The sequence below is a fragment of the Lipophrys pholis genome (genome assembly GCF_963383615.2).
Source record: "Lipophrys pholis genome assembly, chromosome: 15".
Taxonomy (NCBI): Eukaryota; Metazoa; Chordata; class Actinopteri; order Blenniiformes; family Blenniidae; genus Lipophrys; species Lipophrys pholis.
This window is the reverse complement of record NC_137642.1, coordinates 25,722,346-25,749,811: the sequence shown is the minus strand read 5'-3', so window position 1 is coordinate 25,749,811 and position 27,466 is coordinate 25,722,346. Positions and strand designations below refer to the sequence as shown.

General features: G+C 46.7%; 5 protein-coding genes across 6 annotated transcripts; 1 reads left to right on the top strand and 4 right to left on the bottom strand.

The window, feature by feature from the left end:
• Positions 1–322: 322 nt before the first annotated feature.
• Positions 323–4,707, top strand: abhd12 (abhydrolase domain containing 12, lysophospholipase). Its single transcript, XM_080482127.1, has 13 exons — positions 323–987; positions 1,668–1,789; positions 1,970–2,075; positions 2,157–2,276; positions 2,362–2,392; positions 2,591–2,636; positions 2,867–2,999; positions 3,091–3,128; positions 3,324–3,403; positions 3,589–3,671; positions 3,745–3,823; positions 3,945–4,072; positions 4,153–4,707. The coding sequence occupies exons 1-13, from the start codon at positions 602–604 to the stop codon at positions 4,187–4,189; spliced, it is 1,389 nt and encodes a 462-aa protein (XP_080338253.1). The 5' UTR covers positions 323–601; the 3' UTR covers positions 4,190–4,707.
• A 782-nt stretch (positions 4,708–5,489) lies between these two features.
• On the bottom strand, positions 5,490–9,672 carry apmap (adipocyte plasma membrane associated protein). The gene is made up of 9 exons (XM_080482128.1): positions 9,362–9,672; positions 8,002–8,121; positions 7,393–7,508; positions 7,214–7,306; positions 6,767–6,883; positions 6,480–6,654; positions 6,269–6,403; positions 5,946–6,138; positions 5,490–5,814 (listed from the first exon to the last, which is right to left on the bottom strand). Exons 1-9 carry the CDS (start codon positions 9,451–9,453, stop codon positions 5,605–5,607), a joined length of 1,251 nt encoding a protein of 416 aa, XP_080338254.1. The 5' UTR covers positions 9,454–9,672; the 3' UTR covers positions 5,490–5,604.
• Positions 9,673–10,209: 537 nt separating this feature from the next.
• On the bottom strand, positions 10,210–12,491 carry LOC308121069 (uncharacterized protein). Its single transcript, XM_080482126.1, has 2 exons — positions 12,240–12,491; positions 10,210–11,883 (listed from the first exon to the last, which is right to left on the bottom strand). Exons 1-2 carry the CDS (start codon positions 12,360–12,362, stop codon positions 10,522–10,524), a joined length of 1,485 nt encoding a protein of 494 aa, XP_080338252.1. The 5' UTR covers positions 12,363–12,491; the 3' UTR covers positions 10,210–10,521.
• A 4,260-nt stretch (positions 12,492–16,751) lies between these two features.
• Positions 16,752–20,369, bottom strand: LOC308121245 (uncharacterized protein). The gene is made up of 5 exons (XM_080482391.1): positions 20,154–20,369; positions 18,996–19,137; positions 18,854–18,909; positions 18,669–18,741; positions 16,752–18,319 (listed from the first exon to the last, which is right to left on the bottom strand). The coding sequence occupies exons 1-5, from the start codon at positions 20,271–20,273 to the stop codon at positions 17,172–17,174; spliced, it is 1,539 nt and encodes a 512-aa protein (XP_080338517.1). The 5' UTR covers positions 20,274–20,369; the 3' UTR covers positions 16,752–17,171.
• Positions 20,370–21,283: 914 nt separating this feature from the next.
• On the bottom strand, positions 21,284–25,443 carry vsx1 (visual system homeobox 1 homolog, chx10-like). Of its 2 annotated transcripts, none has more exons than XM_080482387.1 (5): positions 24,944–25,441; positions 24,679–24,754; positions 23,583–23,706; positions 23,218–23,398; positions 21,284–22,129 (listed from the first exon to the last, which is right to left on the bottom strand). In XM_080482387.1, the coding sequence occupies exons 1-5, from the start codon at positions 25,365–25,367 to the stop codon at positions 21,843–21,845; spliced, it is 1,092 nt and encodes a 363-aa protein (XP_080338513.1). In that variant the 5' UTR covers positions 25,368–25,441; the 3' UTR covers positions 21,284–21,842. The 2 variants fall into 2 exon arrangements, with proteins under 2 accessions (XP_080338513.1, XP_080338512.1); XM_080482386.1 differs by having other exon boundaries at positions 21,293–22,129; positions 23,203–23,398; positions 24,944–25,443.
• Between the last annotated feature and the right edge of the window lie 2,023 nt (positions 25,444–27,466).

The window sequence follows — 27,466 nt, the reverse complement described above, 5'->3', positions numbered from 1 at the left end:
AGTTCTGCTTCACAATGATCTCAGGAGCTGACAAATTGCAGGAAAAACAGTTCTCCAAGCAATAATGCACTGAATCTGATTTGACTGCTTCTACAGCATGAATCAACAGTATTTCTGTCTTTGTTTCAATTTTTTTAGCAAATTTCCACTTGCAATCACAAACACCACACAATTTATGGTCACTCATTCCCATAATAATATATCTTATTTCTGAGTAACATTGTCAATAATTGTGACAGAATTGCGTGTGAGTAAGAAATAAAAACCCTTGAGTAGGACAGTTGGCCGCATGGCGTCATAATGTTTCCTGCTCTTGTCTCGCAGAGAGATAATGATTGGTTTGAGTCTTGCCCTTGCCTGGTTTGTCCTGTTTGCCCTGTAAAGGGCTGCCTTCACCAGCTTCGCCCATCCTGGGACCCCAAACTGAATACAAATGTGTGGAAACTAAACGAATGGTAGAATATTGTAGCGACTGCTAATGTATATACATACCACTAAGATTAACTTCTTACGTTTTTTTTCTCTTCTTCCTTTTATTTGTGTCCTGAAAGTGTTTGTAGTTACAGTTTTTTTCTAGTTGGTCTTGAACGCAGCGGGCGAGATGTTTTGGTTTTATTTTTTCCGACGTTCCCATGAGTCCGTGGATGCAGCATGGCACACCACGTGGTTGATTTTCTTGGCTGTGATTGGCTCCGGGCGCTCGGAGCCGGATCAGCTGCTCTCTGCGGCTCTGTCCTCCGTGCGGTGCTGCGGGTGCTCGGCTCGTCCTGCCGCCCTCTTCCCCAGCGGACAGGCCGCACTTCCGGCTCCGCTCTCCGCTCACGTCCCGCGACCTCCCGGAGGAATGAGAAAGAGGACCAGCTCGCCGACTGTGGAGCGGGACTGTGAGCCGGACCTGAAGCAACGCAGCGGCGGCGCCGCGGAGGGGCCGGCAGAGGGCGGGCAGGAGGGCCCGGAAGAGCCGCAGAGCATGAAGCAGTTCAGGAGGTAAGAGGCCGGGCTGTGAGGGGGCGGGATGGCTGTTCTATGAACCGGGCTTAACAAACCCTGGATATGTCTGTTATATAGGTTAACAAAACCAGACAGTCTTTAAACGCATTACTACGACACAGGTTATCAAGCCAGGGTTTTCCCATCGACAGCAGTGCACGTTCACATAAAAGGGGCGGAGCTTGCAGCGTCTGACCAATCACAAGCCCTGCAGAGCAGCTTACTTTACCAGAACAGACGATTATTCTCCAGAAACATGAAGAATTCAAACACATCATCCAGGACAAAGATAACACTTGTTGCAACAAAATCCAGGAAGGAATGCTGTTTGTTATTTTCTCCTGTTTGGTTGATTCTTTTAGTTTCCGTATCTGTCTGCTGACTCATTCCTTTGCTCTTAATTGTCTTTCCCTCTTTACTGGGTCAACTTTACACTCAAGTCATTAGCTCTGCTGCTCCAAGTATCCACATCATCAAACTGCCGTCACATCTTTACAACTTCACACATTTGAATTGTAAAACTTAAAAACCAACCGATTAGAATGATGCCAAGTCATATCCCCATTAGGAGAAAGTCAAGAAACCAGAAGATTCTTTGTATAGAATCAGTAAATACATGAAATCACATTTCCACGTGTATGTAAGACCGTACGTTGGGTCCTGCTCCTCTTCCTCAGGTGGGGACTGCTGAGGAGGGTGAAGAGGCTCCTGCTGTGGCTGCTGCTGCTTTACCTCTCTGTGCCCTTCATCATCAAACTCTTCCCATCCATCCAGGCCAAACTCGTCTTCCTCAACTTCGGTTTGTCATACTTTTTTTTTTTCAGTGTGTGTGTAATACACTCTGTAATACACACACACACACCCACACACGTTTGTCTGTGTTCACAAACAACAACACAAGATTTCTACCGAGTATTCTGTTACACAGAGGCGTCGTTTATTCGTTGACCTCCGTTGACCTCTGACACATTTCTTACAGTGAGGTTGCCCTACTTCATCGACCTCAAACGACCCTTGGACCAGGGATTGAACCACACTCACAACTTCTACCTGGAACCTGAGAAAGGACTGAAGATCGGAGTTTGGTAAAACACACACACACACACACACACACACACACACACACACACACAGAAGTGACGGTCTGTTGCTTGTTGTTGTGTCAGGCACACGGTTCCTGCTCTGATGTGGAGAGAGGCTCAGGGGAAACATGCAGACTGGTACGACTCTATGTTTAGCTCCGCCCACCCAGTCATCCTCTATCTCCATGGAAACGCAGGGACCAGGTCTCTCTCTCTCTCTCTGTTTCTAGACACACACACACACACACACACACAGTGTTGTTTGACTTGTGATCTTGTGTGTCTACAGAGGAGGTGACCACAGAGTGCAGCTCTACAAGGTACAAACACACAACAGGAAGATCCCACGTGTTACAATAAAAGCTTCCTCCACACTTCAAACCCTGGAATGTTCTCGTATATAAAACGTCTTATTAGTCTTCATTTGAATGTTTTTAAAGTTGCAATATTTACACCTTTTGAAGATGTTTTCTGCTCCATACTGAGCTCTGATTGGTTGAATGTCTGTTTTCCGTCAGGTCCTCAGTTACTTAGGATACCACGTGGTCACATTTGATTACAGAGGTGAGACGTACGCGCGCACACACACACACACGCTTTTATAGACTGATCTGTAAACACTGATCATTCGGGTCTGACGAGATGACGAGGAGTGTGTGTGTGTGTGTGTGTCATTCTGGTGGTTTGTGTTACACTCTGTGTGTGTGTGTGTGTGTGTGTGTGTGTGTGTGTGTGTGTGTGTGTGTGTGTGTGTGTGTGTGTGTGTGTGTGTGTGTGCGTGTGTGCGTGTGTAGGTTGGGGGGACTCGGACGGTTCTCCGTCAGAAGGAGGTATGACATCAGACGCTCTTTTCATCTATGATTGGCTGAAACAGCGGACGCACCCGACGCTGCCACTCTACATATGGGGACATTCGCTGGGAACCGGGTACACACACACATTCACTCTCACAGACACACACACACACACGGTGATATGGTGGAAGACAGCCAGATGATTTCAACACCTGTTTTTACAGAGTTGCAACAAATTTGGTGAGACGACTATGTGACAGAGGTGAGACACACACCCACACCCACACACACACACACACACACACACACACACAGCTCTTATTGGCTACCTGGTTAAGCAGGTGTTGGTATCTCAGAGTTGCATCATACTGTATAACAAAAGCAATGGGACCTACTGCATTATGGGTAGAAAACAGGCACACGAGTACATTTGCGTTTTTTTTTTTTTTTTTTTAAGGAAGTCCCCCGAACGCTCTGATCCTCGAGTCTCCCTTCACCAACATCAGAGAGGAAGCCAGGAGCCATCCTTTTTCCATGGTGAGAGAGAGACTGAGACAGACAGGCAGAGAGAGAAAAATGGAGAGAGAGGATCTTACTCTCTGTGTGTGTGTGTGTGTGTGTGTGTGTGTGTGTGTGTGTGTGTGTGTGTGTGTGTGTGTGTGTGTGTGTGTGTGTGTGTGTGTGTGTGTGTGTGTCTGTGTGTGTGTGTGTGTGTGTGTCAGGTATACAGGTATCTGCCGGGATTTGATTGGTTCTTTCTCGATACCATCACAGCAAACAACATCCGGTTTGCCAGCGATGAAAAGTACGTACCATTACTTTGAGGTGAATTAGTTTAAATACGTTTGTGTTAATATCTACTCTCTTTATTTTTGCAGTGTGAACTACATCTCCTGTCCGCTGCTCATCCTTCACGCTGAAGACGACTCCGTCGTTCCGTTCCGTCTCGGGAAAAAGGTACAAAGTCTTAATTATTCAGGCATCGCAACCAAACTTCCTCATACTTTTTTGTAGAAATGACATGAGCTTCAACTTTGAATTCCACTTCAATCCCCCCCAACTGATGTCTGTGCCGCAGCTGTTTCAGGTAGCGTCCGCCTCCAAGAGCCTCAGCGGACACAGAGTGTTGTTTGCTCCGTTTCCCGCCGCCCTCGCCTACAAACACAAGTTCATTTACAGGAGCCCCGAGCTTCCCCGCATCCTCAGGTAAACACACCTGCTTCAGGTACGCAAACAAACATCGGGTAAATAAATAAACCCCCAAAACACTCATCTTTGTCTTTCAGTGATTTCCTCGGCACGGCTCATCCCCTCACCCCGTGATCACCACTGTTTTACTCCCGATGGACCACAAACAAACAGCTGGTTGTTTGTTTTGAACTGGTTAGCATTCCTCACACATCCACACTGGCTTCAACACGCAGGGTTACCATCTTTACACGGACCGCCGAGCGAAGAGGATGATTTGAATGTTTAGTTTTAAGTCTTTTAAGTTTTTAAAGATGTTTGTGTTTTCAATTAAATTGTTTCGGGTTGGGGAAAAAAAAAATATATTTTTTCTTCTGTTTTAAAACTGTGATACAACAATCAAAAAGATATTTCAATGTTCGTAGAAATGAAATCACTGCGATCGAACAATCACTCGCCCAATAAAACGCGGAGAGACGGAGCCAAAGCACACAGTCGATTCAAGATGTGTTTGGACAGCATGAGCTCAACCTCAGGTTTGGTGGAAAAAATGAACACACTGGCTGTATTTATTTATTTATTTATTAAGTCTGAGTGAAGTGAGGCTCTTTCAGAAGACCAATTAAGAATAAACAAGCAAACAAATAACTGGCATTGATGTGTGTGGAGAGCAGACTGTCCATGTTTTCAATGAAGAACAGGAATCCAAAAGTCAGACACCCCCCCCCCCCCCCCCCCCCCCCACGTCACAGGAGGGTAAATTATAAAGTATTTTCTCGTCATTAATTTACCTTTTCAGACCTTAAATAGTTGAAAGCCATTGATCATTGCATTTACAGTCTGTACAGCCTCGTTTCCACGGCGCAGTACGTGCTGCTACGATACGGGACGGGTTTTCATGTGTTTCCACTGACAAAAGTTGTGGATAGTCCCGTACCCAACCATTTTTCGTAACTCCTCCGTTGAGGGACCGAGCACATCGGTACAAGTTCCCATCAGGAGGAGCTGCGACGCAGCCGTCTGCTGATTGGTCAGTGACGATCGTCACTCCCGACAAGCCAAATATTTAAAAAGCTTATTGGCCGTATAAACCCTCCCATTGTTAACATACGCCGCTTTGCGCTCACTGGTTGTTTTGTTACCCTGTTTATTTAAATGTCGGTGCGACACTGCCCCCTGGTGTTCTGATGAAGTGCAGACACTCCTATGTAACAGGAGGAGGAGGAAGAGGTTCAGCGGCAGCTACGCGTTGCTGTTTGGAATGAGAAGGTTTCCCAAGCTGCGTCACAGAGAACGGAGGCTCACTGCTTTGCTCGGACGCCTGAGCAGCAACGTTTACTGTTGTAATGACGTTGCATACCTGCGATTGGGGTCTGGGTTATCCTTTGCCGTACCGTGTCGCGCTGCAATGTGCAGTGGAAACAAGGCTTAAGACTCTCCCTGTAGCATTTGGCTCCAGGAGGCAGAAAATCAAGCTTCTGGTTTTTTTTTTTTGTTTTTGTTTTTTTGTTAAATCAGAGACGTTACAAGTGTCTGTTAATTATTGTATTTCACACCACACTCAGGTCAAGTTTGGCAATATACGGCGAGCGGAAAGACCCGAGGTACAGGTTCCCGTTGTGCTCGTGGACCTCGCTGACGTACGCCGCCACCAGGCCGTTGGGGTCGTGGAAGCTTCGCGTGCAGATGCCGCCGTCGTGGAGCTCGGCCACCAAACTGTACCGGGGGACGAACTTCATGAGCACCTCCTGACTGAAAAGCTGCCGGGGAAAGAGGGAGGGGAGGGGAGGGGAGGTCAAAGCTGTCGTCTCTACAAGGCCACCTCAGAGCAGAGTCCTGCACCGGGTCAAGACCAGATCGTGGAGTCGGTCATTGTTGGCAAAATGTTTACCTTGAATATGAATTTCTTGATCCAAGGTCTCTGGGACAGGAAGTCCAGCATGGAGAAGCCAGGATTTGGTCTGACTGAAGACATGGCCACCCAGTAACCTCCCGATGAGCTGGGACGGATGTTGTCAGGGAAACCGGGAAGGTTGTCAATGAATGTGTCCATCCCGCCTTTATTTAGACCAGCCACATGGACTCTGATCCAGAAGCACAAAAAACACAACTCGTCAGATTTTCTTTTTGAGGAATGAAGACTTTGAAACACAGGGTCACCCACGTCTGTGGTTCTTTTGAGCCCGGTTCAGCAACTGAGAACGGAAGAGGTACCTGCGGATCCGGGCCATCGTGGTCTCGGCCACCAGCACCGACTCCTCATCGGGCAACAGCTGGATGCCGTTCGGGAATCTGAGATTCTCCATGACCACCGTCAGTTCTCTAGTGTCCAGGTCCAGCTCCAACACCCTGACACACAGCGATAAAAGACTATTAGAAAGTCATCCGGAGGCATTTTCCACCCGGTTTCATAGTGCCGTCATACCGTCCGTCGGCAGTGGCTTCCATGATGAGCTGCAGGTAGTCTCTGCGCTGCCACCTGCTGCTCGAGTCCGTGAAGTACAGCTTCTTCCCGTTGCTCGTTATCGCCACGTCATTGATGAAGGACAGCTTCCTGCCACTGACCACCTGACCGCCGGAAACCAACCGGGTGGCCTCACCTAGGAACACATGCAGAACAGGACCAGGACAAGGTTTACAAGGACGGCCTCAGGGAAAGTGAGATGAAAAGCTGAGGAGGAGGAAAGAGAAGGAGGTGCTGGGTGAGCTCACCCGTGGTCGGGTTGACCTCAAACACTCCCAGGTAAGAATCGGCCACAAACAGAGTCCCGTTGGGCCCAACACGGATCCCCAATGGCCTCCCGCAGCTGGACTCCTCGTCCTTGGAGCCTGCAGGACCAGAACCATAAACCCAACAACGACCATGAGGAAACGACAGGATATAGAGCCGTGAGCTGAAGGTTAGCCGAAATCATTTAACTTTTTAATTCAAATCAGTTTATTCCGAGATGGCCTTTTTTTTTTTAATTAAAATTAATTCATATATTAGAAATCTTGAATCTGAACAAGCTAATGTCACAGTGGTGCAGTGGTCAGCTCTGAAACACGAAGTGACACGATGCAACGCCACAAGAAGATGATTGTTCCCAATGTACGCAATAAATAATATTTCAATATTTCATAAAAAGAGAAAATGATGTATGAAGTGTGTGTATTTACCACACGGCGGCGTCCCAAGTCTGGTCAACGTATGGATCCTTCGACCAATCAGACGAACGATTTGCCCATCGGCTGTTCCTGAGAAGAAAACGTCTGGACACACACACACACACACACACAGTCAGCCCTCATCGACTGACGACATTGTGGAGTTGCATCATTTCACAGCAATCACCGACCTCCAATGTTTACAATAGACTCTGGTCCGACGAGCTGGTCCTCGAAGAGTCTCTGGGCTTGGCGGAGCTTTACATTGGGCTCCCAGCATCCCTTCATCAGCGGCGGCTCTTTCAGACTGCGCCACCAGCCGCCACCAGCAGGGGGCACCAGACAGAGGCATGTGGTTACAACTGACACTTTTACAGGTGACAGTGATGAGACATGAAAGCTTTGAGAGTAAAAGCCAAAATATGCCACCTTTACCTACATTGCTCTGCTAGTACGTTTTCAAATGTTTGTGTGGTTGTTCATCATTACAACTAGTCGAGGGCAGCGCAGGTGGCTGGTTTGGATCATTTCTAACATAAACATTGGTGAAACAGTTTTAATCTGTCGTTACCAAACTGTGAACATCTGAAGCTTCTTGGTCCTGAAGTCCAGCTTAAGACATGCAGGACATTTGTTTATAGCCACAGACAAACATTCACAGTCTGTCCCACACTGCCCCCACTGGTCATCCGCGGTATTAAACACAGATGTGACGACAACAGAGAGCTGATGTGACGAAAGCAAAGCAAAAACTGTTTTAACACGTATGTGTGTCTACATGCGTGTGTGGTTTTTTTCACCTGAACACTTCAGGCTGAATGGGTGACTCGAGGATGAGGATGATGACAAGCAGAGGAAGAAGCAGGAAGCCGCCCACAGACATCAGAGTCACCTGGAAAACTTTTCCACTGTAGGTGCTGCTGCAGGAGGACGTGAACAAGAAGATCAAGTTCAAACCAGCTCCCAAGAAACTAACCGGGAAATAAATTCATCACAGATACTTCGGTTTAACGTCACCTCCAACACATGCACATACACCCTTTCAAAAAAGTTAGTGATGTCGGGCTTTGGGGTGAAAATCATATGACTTTTATGTTTATGACTTTGATTGTTTCAGTACATTTTGTCCAGCTTGCTGAAACATTCAAACAGCTGTTGTCCTGGATCATCAGAATGGGTATTTAAACAGACCTCCTCATCATGCTGTTCACATTCTGACCTGAGGAGACCAAGACCAGGCCAAACAACTGATCAACAGAACCTCCATGTTCTCAGACCAGGTGTCCACTGAGCTCTGGGTACAAGGACCAGCCCAGACTACCTGAAGAACATCATTCATCCATCCAGTCATCGAGCCCCAGCATGGACAACGCTTCATCTACATCACACGTGTCGAACTCCAGGCCTCGAGGGCCGCAGCCCTGCACGTTTTGCATGTCTCCCAGCTTCAACACAGCTGATTGCAATGAGCAGCTCGTTATCTGGCTTTGTGCTGAATGTGATGATGAACCATCAGGACATTCAGGGGAGGGAGACATTGAAAACGTGCAGGGCTGCGGCCCACGAGGATCTGAGTTTGACACCCCTGATCTACATGGACCACAATGCTCCAGCAACATGGAGGAGGCATCATCAGGGAGCGGCTGCTGCAGACTGGGGGACCTCAGATGGAGTGTCCTGTACTTTCTCCAGACCTGAATCCTTTGGGGAAAAAAAAACAACCTCTGGGACGAGCTGGTACCTCTGGACCAGAAACGTCAAAGACCTCCAGGCTCTAAATCGATGCTGGATTGAGCCGTGGAGGTGTTGTGTTGTAGTCGATGCGCCACTGTTGCTGGATTCTGCTTCAATAAACTGAGATCATCTCCACTGAATCTTCTAGTTAAATGATATAAAATCACCGAGCGGAGACTTTTGACCTTTTCTATTAAATCACCCCAAAGACAACGATCAATGACTTTTTGTCAGTAGCGCACACACACACACACACACACACACACACACACACACACACACACACACACACACACACACACACACACACACACACACACACACACACACACACACACACACAGATCCGTAGACACCGAACATCCGGGTCTGGACCGGAACTCGGTCTCCAGCTGCTCTGATCCGGGTCACTGTCCCGACTCTTACCCGGATCTTTTGTCCCGGTGCTCAGGCAGCTCGTCGGTGATGATCTGCGGCTGCTGCAGCTTCCGCAACCGGAGCCCCGCGGACTGGTTCATGGTGGAGCTGGGTCGGCTCGGTTCGGGTCTGTGCGGGATCGCTCGGGCGCCGTTAACCCGGAAGCGCGGAGTTTAACGGGGAAGATGGCGGTGCGGTTGCTGCCATGCTCCGCTCCTCCGGAAGGTGGATGATGAAGCTGTCCTGGTTTGTTTTCGACTCCACAGTGACACCTTCTGCTGAAGGCACGTCATCGACACGAGCCGAACACCGACGTCATCAAAGTGAGACCAACACTGACGTCATCAACACGACAAGACCAACATGTCAACACTGGACGATTGTATGACTCCTGGTGAACAAACGAATGTTGTGGATCAAACCTGGTTTAATAGGAAAAAAAAGTAATAAATGCTGTTTTTGTTGGTCGCACATTGTGATTGTGCCAGATTTAGCTCGCAGATGTTTACAGCTTTAATGTATTTATTTGATTTCTTTGTAAAGCTTTTGTTTTTCTTTCATTTCTTTGTAAAGCCCTGTGCTTGGCTGGCTCTATGATTATATTTTGCTTGCCTTATCTCGTCGGTATTGTTTTTAGCCACTTGGAACACTTGTAACGACAATAACAAATCGAGTCTGTAAAGTAATGAAACCCTTCTAGCAGCAGAGAGATGATAAACACAGACTACATACCAGATCATCATTTTACTTTGGACTTATTGTCCAAAGTAAAATGATTTTATGAAGATAGGCGAGGACAGGTTCACCTGAATGGGTCTCCAGTCCATTACAGGACAAACACACACTCACACCTACTTACTGCACATACCTTTCATTTAATAAATGATCAGAACTTGTTTCTTTATTCTTTCTTAGACACCGCTAACTTTAAGAACAAACAGTACAGAGAATATGAACACCTCCCTCTGTTGATCAAACTTGGGGGCAGCCTGCAAGTTCAGGAAGTTTGCAGGTTAGAATCCCACTACTAACATTTTACCGCTGTGGACCCTTGAGCAAGACACCCCCAACAGGTGAATCCATACAAGTAATTTCCTCAAGCGGAGTCAATAGAATATTTCACTTTAATTTATAATAGTATAATACAAAAGAACGTGGATCAGTTACGATCATTCTCGATCCTGGTTCAGACAGCGGTGCAGGCGGAGGCTGCGTTGCGAGGAGAAGCTGCGGCTGCAGTCGCTGCAGCCAAAGTGTTTGCTGCGGCTGTGAACCGCCCGGTGCACCTTCAGGTTTCCGTTCTGGCTGAACTTTTTGCCACAGACGTCGCACTGGAACGGTTTCTCTCCGCTGTGGACGCGCTTGTGCCTGACCAGGTTCTGCTGCACGCCGAAGCTCCGCCCACACACCTCGCAGATGAAAGGCTTCTCGCCACTGTGCGTGCGCTGGTGCAGAGTGGCGCTGGCCTGTGTGCTGAAGCTCCGCCCACACTGGTCACAGCTGAAGGGCTTTCCTTCCCAGTGGCTGCGCCGGTGCGTCTTCAGGTAGCTGAGCGAGCTGTAACGGCGGCCACAGGAGTCGCAGGGGAAGGCTCTGGGGATGGCGTGCAGCAGCAGGTGGGTCTTCAGCGTGGTGGCGCAGCTGAAGCTTTTGCCACACTCCTGACAGGTCTGCGCAGTCGGCTCATCGTGCAGCAGCTGGTGACGCCTCAGCGACGTAGACGAGGTGAAGGTCTTCTGGCAGCGGCTGCAGATGAACGCTTTGATGCCAGAGTGGCTGCTCTGATGCAGCCGCAGCGCGGCTCGCTGTCTAAAACCTTTCCCACAGGTGTCGCAGATGAAGGCCCAGTCGGCGCCGTCGTGCACGCCCCGGTGCACCTTCAGATGTGCGGCCTGTGTGAAGCTGCTGTGGCACACATCGCAGCTGAAGGGCCGCACGCCCGAATGCAGAAGGCCGTGGCGCCGCAGATTGGACGCCACGCTGAAGCCCTTTCCGCAGGTGTCGCAGACGAAGTTTTTCTCTCTGGTGTGTACGCGGCGGTGCACCATCAGTGCGCCCCTGGTAGAGAAAGTACCGCTGCACTGCTGGCAGGAATATGGCCGCTCACCACTGTGTGTGCGCGAGTGCACCATTAGACCACCACGCTGGCTAAAGGTCTTCCCACACAGGGTACAGCCGAACGGCTTCAGACCGCCGTGCACGCTCTGCTGGTGCACGTGAACACTGCGGCGCACTGTAAAGCCCTTCCCACAGGTGGAGCAGCTGTAAGGTCTGTCCTGCTGCTTCTCCTGCTGATGCTCCTCCTCCACCTGCTGTTGGTGCTCCTGCTGCCGTTCCTCCTCCTCCTGCTGCTCCAGCTGCTCTTCCTCATCCTGCTGTTGGTGCTCCTGCTGCTCCTCCTCCTCCACCTGATGGTGGTCCTCCTCCTCCTCCTCCTCCACCTGATGGTGGTCCTCCTCCTCCTCAAACAGCCTCCTGAGCTGCTGCAGAAGATCCTCACAAAGCCTCCTGATGACGACCCGCAGCTCGTCCTGAGAATTCATGAAGAAAGAAGGAGATGCATCACTAACACTCAACACTACTCTAATATTATGATCACACACATCATCACAGCATTTTCAAATATTAAAAACACTCAACCTACACCCCATAACTCTAAAATGTGTAAACAAGATTTATTTGCAGTGTAACACATTTTTTGTAGGAGCCATCCTGATTCAACGTAACTTTATTTAAAAACCTTTTTGTGTGTGTGTGTGTGTGTGTGTGTGTGTGTGTGTGTGTGTGTGTGTGTGTGTGTGTGTGTGTGTGTGTGTGTGTGTGTGTGTGTGTGTGTGTGTGTGTGTGTGTGTGTGTGTGTGTGTGTGTGTGTGTGAGAGAGAGAGACCTGCAGTTCGTTATTTTCCGTCGGCATTCGGAGCTTTTCGGAGAGTTGACTAACAGCAGTGTCAGTAAACTCGTGCAGGACGGAGAGGAGCTCGTCTCGCGGTTTCTTCGTCCTCTTCTTCATCTTCCTCTTCTTTTTCTTCTTCCTCTTTTGTCTCGGAGTTTGAAATGAGGCAAGGGCCAAAAAGAACAGTACAAATTAAATGACTCTGCCCATCATGCTGTTTATGATGTACGTATCCTGGTTGTTTCCGGTCACTGTGTTTTCGGCTTTGTGGCGCCCCCTGCTGGCCGGAGGTCATCCGCTCACTTGTTCTCCATCCAAATTTGAACACCTTCATCATGGCAAACTAATTTAGAAAAAAAAAATCCAACGAAATATCTTATTCTTTTAAGAGTCAGATTAAAACGTAAATGATAATATCTGATCAAACAAATTACAAATGTCAAATGAATTCCATGTAGTTAACTGTTCAAAGTAAAACAATACAAATAGTTTAACTAAATGAAATTACAGATTTGGTATTTGAATTGGAAGAATTAATAAAATGTGGGAATAGTTTGTGTGGTTTCGTTTTTTTTTTTTTTTTTTAAACAAAACTTGGTATTAGCATTACTAACAGCATTACTGAATAACAATAAACATCAAATAAATTAAATTGAGAATGAGGATTCTGTTTAAATTCAGACAAAGCCAAAGTTTTCTTTTTTTAATCACTGAATGATTTAACATCCATTACTCACTAACATATGAATGTGTCAAATCTCCTTCACACCTCTTGATCCAGCTCAGAGTGTCATGGTGCTGCTCTGATCCCTGCTGACTGTGTGAAGGCAGCTTCACCTGGACAGGTGAGTGAGCTGGATAAAAAGGTGGAAGCTGGATAGACAGTTCATTTTTCGAGAGGTGTAGTTTCTCCGGTGCACCAGCAGGTGGCAGCAAAGTGTAACTTGTCACCATCAGACTGTTGCATGTTTTTTAAATTTCATCGTGCTGATTGTATCCGGCACAAAAATCTCAACACGTTATCTGAATAATCTCAATATGATTATATAGCTAATATCTACAAACGCTTACTTAGCATAAGACCCTTAAATTAAATAATGTGTGCATATTTTTCTATTATATTGTATCTTTATCTGCTTTTTTTAGTTCCTGCTATGTGTGCTTCTTTCTCTGTACTATCCTGCTGTACCACTACAAATTTCTCCACATGCGAGATAAATAAAGGGATATCTTATCTTATCTTATCTTAGGTTGTCACTAAAACATGCATTACATTTTAATCCACTGTGACCAGCTGGTAAAATAGTGGAAACACTGAAATTAATTCCAAATGTATTTTTGTTCAACACAGTCATTATAAGGACCTTTTACACAGAAAAAACAATCTACCCCAGCAAGCAAAAGCTACTGTGAAAAGAAAAACTCCCTTTTAACAGGAAGAAACCTGCATAACCAGGCTTAGAGGTTGAGACGGTTCTTCTAAGCTTGAATTTCTCCCGTCTGGTCGGTCTGACCACATCGTCTCCATGCGCTTTGCACTAACCAAGCAGCACGCTACACTCCCCAGCTCCATGACAGACGTGGTTTTTTAACCGTACATAGTCTTTGTCGACCCTAACAAGCTTCATTAATCCAGAGAACTGATTCAAAAAGTGAGGAGAGTCTGATGAGGAAGCTGCTGCTGAACAAGTTACGATCAACAATCTATGAATTACTCAACACTTTCAGTTGTAAAGACTCCACTAAATAGAGTGGAAACTGAAACAAGCAGCAAAGCAACTCGGTGGTGAAACAGGAAGTTGACACCTTTACCAGGTGAAACAGGAAGTGACACAATCACTGCGACATCGCAGGAGGAGGAAAATCCAGCACAGCGTTCAGCACAGTGTTTATGAAAGGCTCCGCAGGGAATTGCAGTGACCTCCACCGCCTCTGAGGATGAGATGTGAAACTGAAGAAGACCTAATCTGAGTGAATCTGCTCTCAGTAACCAGCCATGATGAAAAAGCCAGGAGATTACAGCTCCTTAACTGAGGGATGGAAATGGGGAAAGTAGCGGATAATTAATCTGAGAGAGTGGTGATCATCCCAACGTGGCCCGAAAGTCTGTTAATCAAAGCAAACAGATGCTGTGTTCTAGTTTTAATGGAGAGATTAAACTGAGAAAGAGGGAAATGTGAGTCTTTCGAAGGTTTGTTCAACTTCCAGCAACTGAAAGTCAAGTGGGGTTAATGAGACGCACAGACTGGTCTGATCTGGGACTGATTGAAGGACAGAAAGCAGAAGCAAGCCTTTGTCCTGAAAGCACTCCATCATCTGACAACACGCAGCCAGAAAGAGACGGCGCCACAAAGAAAGTTTCTCAGTTTAAGATGCAAAGCTATGACTCGGAGACAAAGTTACAAAGAGACAGGAGAAAACAAAAAAAGAGACTGAAGCTACACCCTGTTCCTGTGGATATTTTCCTCCACCACTAGGGGGTGTTGCCTCGGAGCAAACATTTAATTTTCTTTAATTTCTTAATTTGTGGGGATTTTCGCCTTTTAAGCATTCGCAGCAGCTGGCTCAGAGTAATAAGTCCGGTTTGAAAACAACACTCGGTGCATGTCGAGGAATTAGGTCACACATTCTCACCCTGCTGTTAGTGATCCTCCAGCTCCGCCTTATTGCCCCGAAGGCTTTTGGAACGGAGGGTGGCTGCAGAAGATTTGATCTTAATTCATTTTCTGCAGAGTTGCAGATGTTTTGCCGCTAATCGTTCTGTTGAGATCCGGCCGTTTTGTCCCGGAGGAGAGGGCGGAGAGGATGTTTTCTGCTGCTCATAGCATTTTGTAGTTCAGGTTAAACTATGAACATTATCTGTCTGAAAACTGCGTGAAGTCAAGCGGACTTGTTCCTGTGTCTTAGAAGTCCTACTCATGTGTTACAGGTGTGTGACCGGGGTGTCCAATGGTACGCAATCCGCTGTGCGTCCTGTAGGCTTGAGGTCGAGGTACCGAAACAACATATCACCACAGAAACAGCACATACCTAGAGCTACACTCGGCAGAGCGCAGGCCCTTGGGCTCCATATTTGTTTGTGGAACCGAGTTAGCATCGGTAGCGTGATAGCCGTTCGCACAAATCGATGCTAACTAGGAAGGTCAGGTCGCTACATCACTGTGCGAAACACTGAGACGGGAGCGTCTCCATGGCAACAGATGGTGATCTCCTTTGATCTCCTCCATGAGGTGCCTCTCCCATCCGCTTTGTATGGGGAGTTGTTTCGGAAACGGTTAGTTTGCTAACGTCCCAAAATGTAATCGATTGGTCCTTGAAGATTTCATGCAATTTGGGTGAGTAATTTTTGGTAAGATACATACTTACAAACCAATAAATAAATTAATACACGCAGACTAAAACATTTTTTGTTTGTCGTTCTGAGTTGATTGTTAGGTTGTGTTGTATATAATTCAATTCAATTCAATGTTATTTCTATAGCACCAAATAGAACAGTCACTCCAAGGTACTTTCACAGAAACAAAAACCCAACTTTCTACAGAACCAGACTCAGCTGGAGACGTTCTGCTGGGTTTTTATTACAAAATAGGAGAGAAGACGGTGACAAATTGTTCGTAGGAATTCAAACCCTGGTTTAGGTAACACAAGGAAAATAACCAACAAACATGTTGTTTAAATGTTGTGTTTATCTTGTATGAAGCCGTTGTGGTAATGAGCAGAGCTCATGTTGTGTTCTCACTCTCTCACACACACACACACACACACACACACACACACACACACACACACACTGCGTGGCGTGTATGTGACAAGTGTCTCTATGTTGGCTCTCATTCCATGATAATCCTGAAAATGGTTTATGGCTCAGAGTCACGCAGCAGGTTTGCAAAAAAAGAAAAAAAAGATTCACAACGAGAGCCGATTGAATCATCTCGCCACCGTTATTGGAATATTATTGGATTATTATAGGATTATTCATCAGAGACACAAAAACAAGAGACGGATAAAGACAATAATGTGGTAGTACAAGGCAACCCCAAACCGAGCGACAAACAACAATATCACACAAAAACATGTCGGATAAAAAAAACAAAACTCAAATGGGCCACTAACGGAACTGAAAGCCACGTCACCCAACTCCACTTTGAAAAGAAGAACACACAGTCCAACGACACAATCAATTAAAACAGGATGACAACCAACACCGACTCCCACACACACCAAAGCGAACTGGATTTCACTTCCATGGCACCTTTCCACCGCTCCAACTGTCCATGAAGTCGCTCATTACGCACCAACGGAGGCTGCTGCCATGGCAGGAGCCCAGTCGTCCACTGGGAGCAGTTTTGGGGTTTGGTGTCTTGCTCAAGTACACTTGGGACATATAGGGAATCGAACCCGCAAACTTACAATTGGGAGACAACTCGACCAACCCAACTCAGCACAACGATTTACTGACATATAAACAGTATCATGTGAAGACAATAAAAACTTGACCAACAAATTAGTTCTATTTTCTTTATTGAGACAAAAGACGGTAAAGATTTTGGGAAAAATTAACTTTCCCTTCGGGAACATCACGTGTTTTGCTGCAGTGTCAAGCCGTGTGCCTGATTCAATGAGCAGGTTGGTGGTCAAAGGGGTGAGGGCAGGAGTCAGTGTGCGTGATGAGCCGTTTACACCGAGATTACACGTGTAATCAGATTACTCTAGATCAGATTAGCTTGTCGTGCCTCTCCTGATGACTTTATTCATTATGATGAACCTGCAGATTAGCTCAGATTATTCAGCAGCTGCACACACAAGAGCGCCGGACAGAACCGGTCTCACTCTTCAACAGACATTAACTGTCACATTTCAGTAGGAACCCTGAACTGCTGTGGTTGTCGAGGCGAAGAACGTCCCAGGTTTTGCCGGAGCCGACGGTCAGTCGTCGGCCTGCCTCTGCTGCAGCTGCTTCAGGTGAGCTTTGGTCTGCAGGTGAGCTTTGAGGAAGGCGGGCAGGCGGAAGTGCTTGCCGCAGGCGTCGCAGCTGTGCGGCGTCTCGCCGCTGTGCGTGCCGCGGTGCCTCGTGAAGCTGGCGGCCACGTTGAAGGTCTTGTCGCACAGCGGGCAGCGGTACGGCCTCTCCCCGCTGTGGACGAAGCGGTGGTCGCGCAGCAGCTCCTGCAGCCGGAAGCTCTTCCCGCAGACGTCGCAGTGGTGCGGCTTCTCCCCGCTGTGGCCGCGCTGGTGTGCGCGGCGCTGCGACGCACTGGAGAACTTCTTGCCGCAGACCCCGCAGCCGAAGACGGCGAGGCGGGCGGGCAGCTGGTCGGCCGTCAGCTCGTGCGAGTGCTTGCTGACGACGTGGTTCTTCAGGCAGCGGAAGCTCTTGCCACAGACGGAGCACAGCTGCCGCTCTCTGGAGTGTGTTGCCTGGTGGCTGCGCAGGTTGGCGGCCTGCGTGAAGCCCTTGCCGCAGGCGGTGCAGCGGTGCGGACGCTCGTCCTGGTGCACCAGCTTGTGGCGCGTCAGGTGGCAGGCGTGGTAGAAGCCCTTCCCGCACACGTCGCAGATGAAGGTCTTCTCGAAGTGGGTCGCGCGGTGCGTCTTCAGCACGCTGACGCAGGAGTAGCCCTTCCCGCAGATGTCGCAGTGGCACGTCTTCTCCCCGGTGTGCCGCGCCTTCACGTGCAGGTCGCGGTGCGTCTTGTGGTTGAACCTCTTCGCACAGTAGCCGCAGGCGTACGGCAGCAGCCCGTGCTGGGAGATCTCGTGCTCGCGGAGCCGCAGGACGCCGGTGAACACGGCGCCGCACGTGGAGCACGACGGGTGGGACTTCCTCCGGTGGTCGTCGAGCCGCTCGGCGTTGGGAAACAGCATGGCGCACTGCGAGCATCTGACATGAGGAGCTGCCCACGACTTCATCCGCCCGTTCTTCCTTTGCTTGCCCTTCCCGACTCTGCCCTCCTGCAACGTGGGACTGCCTGAAGGTGGCCGGGCGTACTCGTGGTCATCGACCGGAGGGGGATTGGCGGACGAGACGTGTGCAGACGCCTCCCCGCTGGGCATGGAGCACCTTCCGTCTTCACCTGAAGAAAAGACAAAAGTTCAGCACGTGAAGTCACAGCAACACGTGAGATCTTCAATTTGCAGCCATGGTCGTGCCTGTTTGGTCTGGGACAGTGGATTCCTTTTGATTTGATAGTGTCAGCACATTTCTATTTTATCACCTTCGCCAACGTACGTTGGGGTTAGGGTTAGATAGGACAGATATTTCATCTTCACCAGGACTACTCCTCTCGGTCCTGACACTGAGACACTACCAGAAGCTGAAATGGTGAACATGTGAAATATAGGACACAACCTTCCCATTTCCCCCGATTTTACCAGAATATGAGCACCGTGACACCCACACACCCCATCGTTCATCCGTCTCACCATTCACCCCATTAGCAGTGGCAGCGTCACTCTGCACCTCCACCAGCAAGCAGCTGGAATCCACGGCAGCGCTCTGTGAACCAGAGGACATCATCACTGTCAACGCGCTCCAGCGCTGAGCTGACTGGGCCTTACAATGGGACATATGTGGAACGTGAAAGGCAAAACTGGACTGCCTTGCTCACCTCACAAAAAAAGACAACGGTGTGTTCTGCGGGGAGCTGAGCTTCATCATGCACACCTGAAACAAAACAAAACAAAAAATAAACCCCAAAAGCTTTGATGAGAAATGGATGTCCCTTCTGAGGGACGTGGTCGTTAGATCACCTTCAGCATGTGGGACGCCAGGCGACACCTGCAGTGGCTCTGCGTGACTCTCATCCTGCTTCACGGCCATCAGCTCGACCATCTTCAGGATCTTCTCCACGGCATCCCGGCACAGATCCTCCACCAGAGCACAGAGTTTTTGCTGACAACGACACAGTGGAGGTCAGACTGGAGTCAGTGGCGAGTCAACTCGCTCCGGTTCTTTCCATAGTTTCTGTGTTCATGAAGTTTTGATGTTTGATATGTCTTCACTGGAGTGAACCAATGTCCAAAAAGTGACCGTCTCCTGTTTTGGTCAATTCTATTTTAACTCTCATTGTTTGAAAAGTTTGTAGCAGTAAGTTTTTTGTTTGGACAACACCATTTTGAGGACACACCGAGAAAAACCAGAAACACTGTAGTTTGCATGCAAGCCACTTAGTACTTAGTTTATTTAATACAACCACACACACAGTGAGACAAACACATACAAGCTCTTTTTCTCAGTCCCTCTTCTAAGTCTACGGAAGCGTATTGCATTCACATGAAAAAATAAAAAATTACTGAATTAATGAGATAATTATCTAACTATGAGAAAAATGATAAAAAAAAATAATTCAGCTTAATTTTTCTAAATTTATGTGATAATGGTTTTTCAGAAAATCACACTTTGAAAAACAGCCAATAAATATATATAGATAATTATCTCACTATGAGATAATCATCTAACAAATTCAGAAAAACAGAACCACATTTTTTATAAAAATGTTTTCTCATAATTATGAGATAATTATCTCATAAATTCAGAAATAAAGTTAAAAAAAAATTTCATGTGAATGCAATAGTAGAAAATGTTCACTTTGTTGAAGAGGAGCTAATTTAAAGTAAAATTATAAAAAGTGAGCAGCACAAACACTCCTGAGATTTCCGTTGTCATTGGTGATTTATTCACGTGCAGAAAAAACTGATCTTGGTGCAGTAAAGCACTATTCTGAAAAGTTACTTTTCATCTGTTTAGACATGTGCATGTGTTCTAAAACGTTCCAATCTGGAGGCTGTTTTCAAAAAGTGCTTGCAGCGCCGGTGTTGTGTGAGTAAACAGCTGAGACGTTTTACTATTTTTACTCGGTCGTGAACACGGGGGATGTGGAACTGTCCTTTTAGCCTTCGTTAGCTTACCTCCACTTCGGGGTTTAGTTTGTTTAAAGAGACTTTTTCCGCCTCCGCCAGAATCCCGGTCACCACCGCCTCGGTCAGACGCTGCAGCACCAAAGTCACTTCATCTCTGAAACACTCCATATCCCTCGTGTTGTGGAAACGCCGCTTCCAGAAACGTTTTAGCTTTTAGCTTAGCAACCAAGTCAAGGGGGAAGAGTAAAACGGAAGTGACGTCACGGTCTCATCCTCACAAAGTGATTCATTGTTTATACGTTTTTTTTTTTCTATTGGATTTTAAATGATATTCACGGGTTTTTCTTGTGTATTTTACTGAAGAGTGGATGCTGTTATCCTCCCCAACCCCTAATAAATACATACATAAATAAATAAAAGCAACTATTCTGAGACAACTGGCTATATTTTAAACAACAAGAAACAAGTTTTGAAGTGTTATATATACACACACATATATTTATATATATATATATATATATATATATATATTAATTCTAACTTATTTGATAGTGTAATATTCTATTCAAAGTGTGATTTGACAGAGCAGCATGTAAGTTTAAATTATTTTGTTCATTTAATTTTCTTATTTGAGAGTTTCTGAGCCCCCTCGTTAAATCTTTACATTTAAACATTTATTCACAATTAAACAGACTCCAGGTTCATTCCAGGTCGCAAGTAACTAACGTTGAGCTCATTTACCAATATTGTATTACTATTAACAAATCTTATTAAAAGACATTCTTTCCTGGACTTATCTCCCCAGTTCTAGCCTTTTTTCACTGGCTGCCTGAACGGATCCATTTTAAAATCTTTTTATTTGCTTTTCAATCTGTCAACAGCCGTGCCCCGCCCGACCTCTCTGCGCTGATTCAGGCCGATTCCCCCACTCACTCTCACAGGTCCGTTGATTCAGACTGTCATAACTGTGTTTCTCTTTTTATATTGTCTGTGTCTTAAATCTCTTTAATGTGGCCGAGTGAACTCTGTGCATTTAATTTATATTCATTCATTTGTACAGCACTTTGGTCCATTGTGGTGTCTTTAAAAAAATGATATTCATTTGAAATTCAGACTAATACCTTTAGTTTTGATTGTGTCACTGATGCTTGAAATTAAATGGATCTGAACCACAAGTTGAAGTCACTTGAAAATACTACTTAAATTACGTATTTAATTTTTTTGGGGGGGGGGGGGAAATACTTGCCAATGAAAAACTGTTCATGTCATTTGTAATAAACAATGAAAATGCAGTACATCCAAAAAAATACTTTTTATTTCCCACCTGCTGTACATAAATATTATCATAATAAATATTTGTTTTTAAATAGTAGTTTAAATTAATTACATTCATTCACAAAAATGACAGGAATAAACATGAAATAGCTCTTTGTGGATTAAAAAAAACAAACTCTTGTCACAATGAAACAGTGTACACACAGAATTTACATCGTCTTCACTTTTCAGTCTTTCCTCGCCACGTCCCAGAAACAGGACGGGTCGATGTGGAAACAGGAAGTTCCCCAAAGGGATCAATAAAGTCTGATTGGTTTAGTTCTAGTTTGGTTTAACCCAAACCCATCCAGCTGAGCACACTGGTTGCCATGGTGACAGTGGAGGGAAGGAAGAGGAGGAGTGAGGGCGTAGGGACGCGAAAGAGCAGCCAATCAAATCCCTGGGGTCAGGTCCCGCCCACTCTCAGCTGTGTTCTGATTGGCTCTGCCGTGGCAGCGGGGAGGCGGCGGTGCGTTCTTCCTGCTGCTGCTGCTTGGAGGAGCTGGACAGATCCATGGCGACCTCCTCCTCCAGCTCCTCCTCCTGCTCCTCCTCGTTGTCCAGGAGCTCCTCCCCCTCCGCGGGCCGCGGGGTCTCGCCGCCTTCCCCGCATCGGTCCGGCGCCTCGCAGAAAGAGTCGCAGCGGGTGGAGTCCGCCGGCGTGGGGCTCGAACACTTCTTGGCCATTTCCAGAGACTTCTTGTGCATCCCTGTGGGGAGAGCCGGATTCAGAGCGTGAGTCGAGTCAGTCACATTCACAACTGTCACACTGTTGTTGTTGTTGTTTTGCTTACAGCTGTGTACACACACACACTCAGACACACTCACACACTCACACACACACACACACACACACAGACACACACACACGCCGGCCACTTCATCAGGAACACCGACCATCTCCAGGGTTTATCATAATAGACAAGAATAGAATTCTGTTCCACTAGTTTCCAGTCAAACGGGGGAAACAGAAGAGCTCAGTGAGCTTCAGATCTCTGGGGTAAGAAGAGGTCAGAGGTCAGACTGGTTGGAGAACCTGGTTCCAGCCTGCAGTGAGCAGAAGAACGTCCGAGAGCTTCTCGAACAGCTGATGATGAAGACCACCCTGGGACTCCAGTCCAGGTCTGATGGTCTACACCAGAACTGGACCAGAGCAGGTCTGATGGTCTACACCAGAACTGGACCCGATCCAGGTCTGATGGTCTCCACCAGAACTGGACCAGAGCAGGTCTCGTAGGAGTCTCAGAATTTGGTGTAAACTCCATGAAAGCTTGGCTCCCTCCTGGTATCAATGATTCAGCCGCTGCTGTACGGGTGTGGAGGAGCTTTTCCTCTTCTAAGTATCAACTGAGCAGGTTGAACCTCCACAGTCTACCTGAGGATGACCGTATTCGTGTGACGTGATGGAGACTTCCAGCTCACGATGATCTCACCATGTTGGACTGCGGAGTTCTCTAAAGTCCTCCACAGTCCAGCAGAGCTGCTCGGAGATGAGGAGGTTTCAGTCTGCAGCAGATGTGAGATGTTATCAAGTCACTGTGGAGCAGAACGACTGAGGAACGACTGAGGAACGACTGAGGAACGACTGAGGAACGACTGAGGAACGATTGAGGAACGACTGAGGAACGACTGAGGAACATCTCGGAACCTTATTAAATCTCTGACACAGAGAACGGAGAGGGTCGTGCCTCATAAAGTAGCCAGCCAGCGTGTGTTGTGTGTGCATCCACCCAGAGTATATGTTGTGTGTAGGTGCCGTGTGGTGCGTGCGTGTGGCACTGACGTGCATGCGGCTCACCGAGCAGCCAGGGGGCGCAGGATCCCATCATGCCGTTCTTGGCGGAGTTGAGGATGGACTCGGGCAGCGGGATGGAGTGACGCACCATGGCGCCGTACAGGCCGTACTCCGCCATGACGCTGCTGCGGCCCCAGCACTTCTCGCGCTTCCTCCACTTGGCGCGACGGTTCTGGAACCAAACCTGCAGGAAACACGAAAGACAGAAAAGTTATTTTACAAAAAATTCAGAGAGGTTTGGCAATAAATTAGATCCAGACACACACACACACACACACACACACACACACACACACACACACACACACACACACACACACACACACACACACACACACACACACACACACACACACACACACACACACCTGAATGCGGTCCTCCGGCAGCTCCGTCTTCATGGCCAGCATCTCTCGGGCGTAAACATCCGGGTAATGCGCTTCATGGAAAGCTTTTTCCAGCTCCTCCAACTGGTGGGACGTAAACACTGTCCTACACACACACACACACACACCAACACAGGATTAAAATGAGAAAATAATCCAGATTTACTCCACATTAAACTGACCTGGAGAAACCTTCAGCTTCAAGCAGTCTGACGTGTTACAACGAAAATGAGAATAATATCGAAAAATAAAATAAAATATCCATACAAACGTTTGTTTTTAATCATTCTTTTTAATAATTCTAGTTTTTTATTTCGAACATGCTCAAATTCAGATTTCTAAATCAATAGTGCACACCAATCAACCAAAGTTATTTCACCAATCAAACTGAGTAAGTAGCAACAGAAAAAGAAAATTATTTTGCACGTCCGAAAAGAAGAGGGAAGAAATACAACTAATTAAATCCCACCCCTTTTCCTTAAAAAATATATATTTTTTAAGCTTTCACTTATTTAATATTCAATTCATTTAAACATGTTAGCCTTAGATTAATTAAATATCTTAATATTTTACGAGCGAGATTAAAAAAGTAAGTTAGTGGGAAAAAAAGTTTTTCAAGGTTAAAAATATTCTTAAAGAAAATCTGTGAAATCTTTTCGACTTTCTATCCAGTTAAACGGATTCGTGTGGCTGTTATTCTTATTTTCGTTTTTCGAAATGACACATTATTTGTTAAGAATGATTTTTGAAACAGTTTATTTAAAATTCTTTATTTGAAATTGTGTATTTAAATTAAAATGTGGTCTTTATATTTAAATTCCGTAGTTTTTTGTTTTTAACCTGAACTTTTCGTTTTATTCTAATACAGTTTAGAGTCCTTGCTTTATCTAATCGTTATTTGAATTTAATACTTTTTTATTCAGTGGAAAGATGATGTCGCTTTTATCCCGTTTGTATTTTATGATTTGAAAACTCGTTTTTTCTTCTTTCTCCTGCCGTTTGCGTATTTGAAATAAACCAGCTATTTGAATTAAATCAGCAATTTTAAATAAATATGCCAGAAAGATGCGGATCTCACCGATGTCTCCGTTTCTTCCTCTTCTGGGAGTTTGCAGAACTTTTCGGGTCGTTTCTGTCGGACAGACACTCCTCATCTAAAACACAGATTTGATTTCATCAGTCACAAGAAACAATAAATATGAAAATAGACACTGTTAGATATTTATTTATATTGATTATCAATAAATTGTTAAAATTTTAATTGTAATTATTAAAACTGTCCCTCCAGGTTGGATGGATAATTATTGAATAATTGACTGCAGGTTCGGTTGCTCGGTCCGTACCGGAGTACTGGTCCCGCTGGGCCTCCAGGTTCTGCAGGTAGTGGCTGTCGGTGCGGGCCTGCAGCAGCGGCAGGTGGCTGGGCAGGAAGCACGGCGCCCCGGCGGGCTGCTGCGCCGCCAGGCTGCACAGGAACCCGAGGCCGAGCGGCAGCGACCCGCCGGGGAAAGAGAAGCCCCCGAGTCCGCCGCCGGGGCCCTGCGGCTCCGCCACGGAGCCCGAGCCGACCGCCGGGAGGCCCGAGCCCGGCGGGCCCGGATGCTGCTGGCGCACCTGCAGGTCCGACTCCAGGCCCAGCAGGTCCGTGATGGCGAAGCCTTTGGAGCGGAGCCCCGGCGGGCCGTGCAGCCGGGACTTGTCGATGCCGAAGCCCGGGGACAGCAGCTTGACTCGGGGCTTCTCCTCCAGCTCCTCCCGGCCGGTCATGGTCCTGACGCAGAGGATGGTGGAGGTGATGATGAAGAAGATGAGGATGCAGGTGAGCAGGTGACTTACTGTTACTGTCTGGGACCCGCAGGCCGGAGGCCGCTACTTATGAAGAGAACAGCCCCCCCCCCCTCCCTCCGGGGATCACAGCACCAGCCAACCAGGGGCAGGGGGGGGGGTTATTCCGCTCAATCCCAGCGGATTAATTGCCACCAATTTCTCTTCAATCCGATCAGGATTTCAGAGCAAAGAGGAGGATGAGGAGGAGGAGAGAAAGGAGGAAAGGAAGAGATGAGGAGGAGAGGATGCTGCTAACACAGGGAGAGTTTGATTTCCATCCTCACTTTATTGGATCAGTTTTCATTGATTAAAACAAAACAAACTACATTTTCTCTACTCGACACAAAACATAACAAGTCTGGATATCTGCAGTGAGCAAAACTATAGGAGTGGATGAGGAGGAGGAGGAGGAGGAGGAGGAGGGGGGAGGAAGAGGCTCAGTCGAAAGGCGAAGCCTGGACTGACGGTCAAACACTTAATTCTCTCCTACAGAAAATACACAACATCAACACGACACATTAAATCCGTTATTGTTAAAATGACCCGACACCAAATTTAAAACAAATTGGCAAACACGATAATAAAGGTTCTTCCTGGCTGCCCTCTGGACCGCCGCGAAACACATCAAACTCTGCCTCTTTCTGTGTCATCTCTTACGTTGTATTGTCGTTAATGTCACGGTCAGCAACAACAACAACAACAACAAAAATCGAATATGAGACATAACATTTTGACACATTATATGATGAACTACAACAAGCAACGCTCAACATTTAATAAAAGAATAAACATTGGCGTTACTGAGATAAGGAGGAAGAGAACAACGACACAGATTTCAGAAAAAAAGAGTTGACAGTGAAAGATTAGAATTTTAAAAGAAGTGATTATATAGGAGTCGTGTGTTTCCACTAAGTAAGTGTGTGTGTGTGTGAGTGTGTGTGTGTGTGTGTGTGTGTGTGTGTGCGCGTGTGTGTGTGTGTGTACAACAACGACAAATTAAACATTTTATAAACATCAGAAAAGACTGAAATCTTTTGTTTTGCTTTTAATTGAAAGTAAATTCTCAGCAGCAGAGACACACGAGGGTAATTACATCGGAAACACACACACACACACACACACACACACACACACACACACACACACACACACACACACACACACACACACACACACACACACACACACACACACACACACAGCAGTGCATCTGCTTTCCTCCACAATAAAAACAGCAGATTAACTGAAATTTAAAAACAGTCTTAAATTTGCTTTAATTATCTTAGATAAGCAGATAAGTCCAATTGCTTTTTAAAACGACTGACCATTTTTACCTTACACACACACACACACACACACACACACACACACACACACACACACACACACACACACACACACACACACACACACACACACACACACACACACACACACACACACACACACAGAGATCCTGCAGGCAATCCAAGGGGATTAAAAACCAACTTGGCCCTAATTTCCAAACAGACTTTCATCACGAGGAGCTGATTTTCGGTGGTTGACACAATAACGCCCCACCCTGCCCGACAGTCTGCTGTCAGCCTGGTGACGTCCAGCAGCAGAAGCCCCCCCGTGGAGTGGAGGAGCACTAGTGGTAGGGAACAAGACAGGTGAGGGGACTGGATTGAAATATGAGCAAGACTTTCACCCAAGTACCCAGGTTCGATTCCCGAATGACATCAAAAAAAAAAAACTTTCATTTTTTTTTTAAACTTTTTTTTTTTAATTATTGTTATTATTATTAGTTATTGAAAGAAGAAATGTGTGGAGTCACTGGGCTGGACCAAAAATACCACGTGTTGTTCTGTTGCCATTTCAAGCAATCAGAAACTTTTAATATTTTCAACAATGTTAGTTAACATGACGGCAAGTAGCTACTGATGACGTCACACTCCACCTGCTTCCACCCGAGTTGTTCGGAGTCATTCCAAGTCCTACCGAGTTCACCTGGGCAAACTCGACTCCATCTGAGTTTGTGTAGTTTCTGTTTAACCTCG

What these genes read in the sequence shown, in the direction of transcription:
- abhd12 (XM_080482127.1), top strand. Translation starts at nt 602, where the DNA reads ATGTTTTGGTTTTATTTTTTCCGACGTTCCCATGAGTCCGTGGATGCA. An exon ending in AGCATGAAGCAGTTCAGGAG is followed by an intron (nt 988 to 1,667) that starts GTAAGAGGCCGG and finishes CCTCTTCCTCAG; the next exon opens with GTGGGGACTGCTGAGGAGGG. An exon ending in CGTTCCGTCTCGGGAAAAAG is followed by an intron (nt 3,824 to 3,944) that starts GTACAAAGTCTT and finishes TCTGTGCCGCAG; the next exon opens with CTGTTTCAGGTAGCGTCCGC.
- apmap (XM_080482128.1), bottom strand. Translation starts at nt 9,453, where the DNA reads ATGAACCAGTCCGCGGGGCTCCGGTTGCGGAAGCTGCAGCAGCCGCAG. An exon ending in ACTTGGGACGCCGCCGTGTG is followed by an intron (nt 6,884 to 7,213) that starts GTAAATACACAC and finishes CTGGTCCTGCAG; the next exon opens with GCTCCAAGGACGAGGAGTCC. An exon ending in TGAGGTCAACCCGACCACGG is followed by an intron (nt 6,655 to 6,766) that starts GTGAGCTCACCC and finishes ATGTGTTCCTAG; the next exon opens with GTGAGGCCACCCGGTTGGTT.
- LOC308121069 (XM_080482126.1), bottom strand. Translation starts at nt 12,362, where the DNA reads ATGAAGAAGAGGACGAAGAAACCGCGAGACGAGCTCCTCTCCGTCCTG. An exon ending in CGGAAAATAACGAACTGCAG is followed by an intron (nt 11,884 to 12,239) that starts GTCTCTCTCTCT and finishes ATGAATTCTCAG; the next exon opens with GACGAGCTGCGGGTCGTCAT.
- LOC308121245 (XM_080482391.1), bottom strand. Translation starts at nt 20,273, where the DNA reads ATGGAGTGTTTCAGAGATGAAGTGACTTTGGTGCTGCAGCGTCTGACC. An exon ending in AACTAAACCCCGAAGTGGAG is followed by an intron (nt 19,138 to 20,153) that starts GTAAGCTAACGA and finishes TGTCGTTGTCAG; the next exon opens with CAAAAACTCTGTGCTCTGGT. An exon ending in CCGTTGTCTTTTTTTGTGAG is followed by an intron (nt 18,742 to 18,853) that starts GTGAGCAAGGCA and finishes TCTGGTTCACAG; the next exon opens with AGCGCTGCCGTGGATTCCAG.
- vsx1 (XM_080482386.1), bottom strand. Translation starts at nt 25,367, where the DNA reads ATGACCGGCCGGGAGGAGCTGGAGGAGAAGCCCCGAGTCAAGCTGCTG. An exon ending in CCAGCGGGACCAGTACTCCG is followed by an intron (nt 24,755 to 24,943) that starts GTACGGACCGAG and finishes TCTGTGTTTTAG; the next exon opens with ATGAGGAGTGTCTGTCCGAC. An exon ending in TGCCGGAGGACCGCATTCAG is followed by an intron (nt 23,399 to 23,582) that starts GTGTGTGTGTGT and finishes TGTTTCCTGCAG; the next exon opens with GTTTGGTTCCAGAACCGTCG.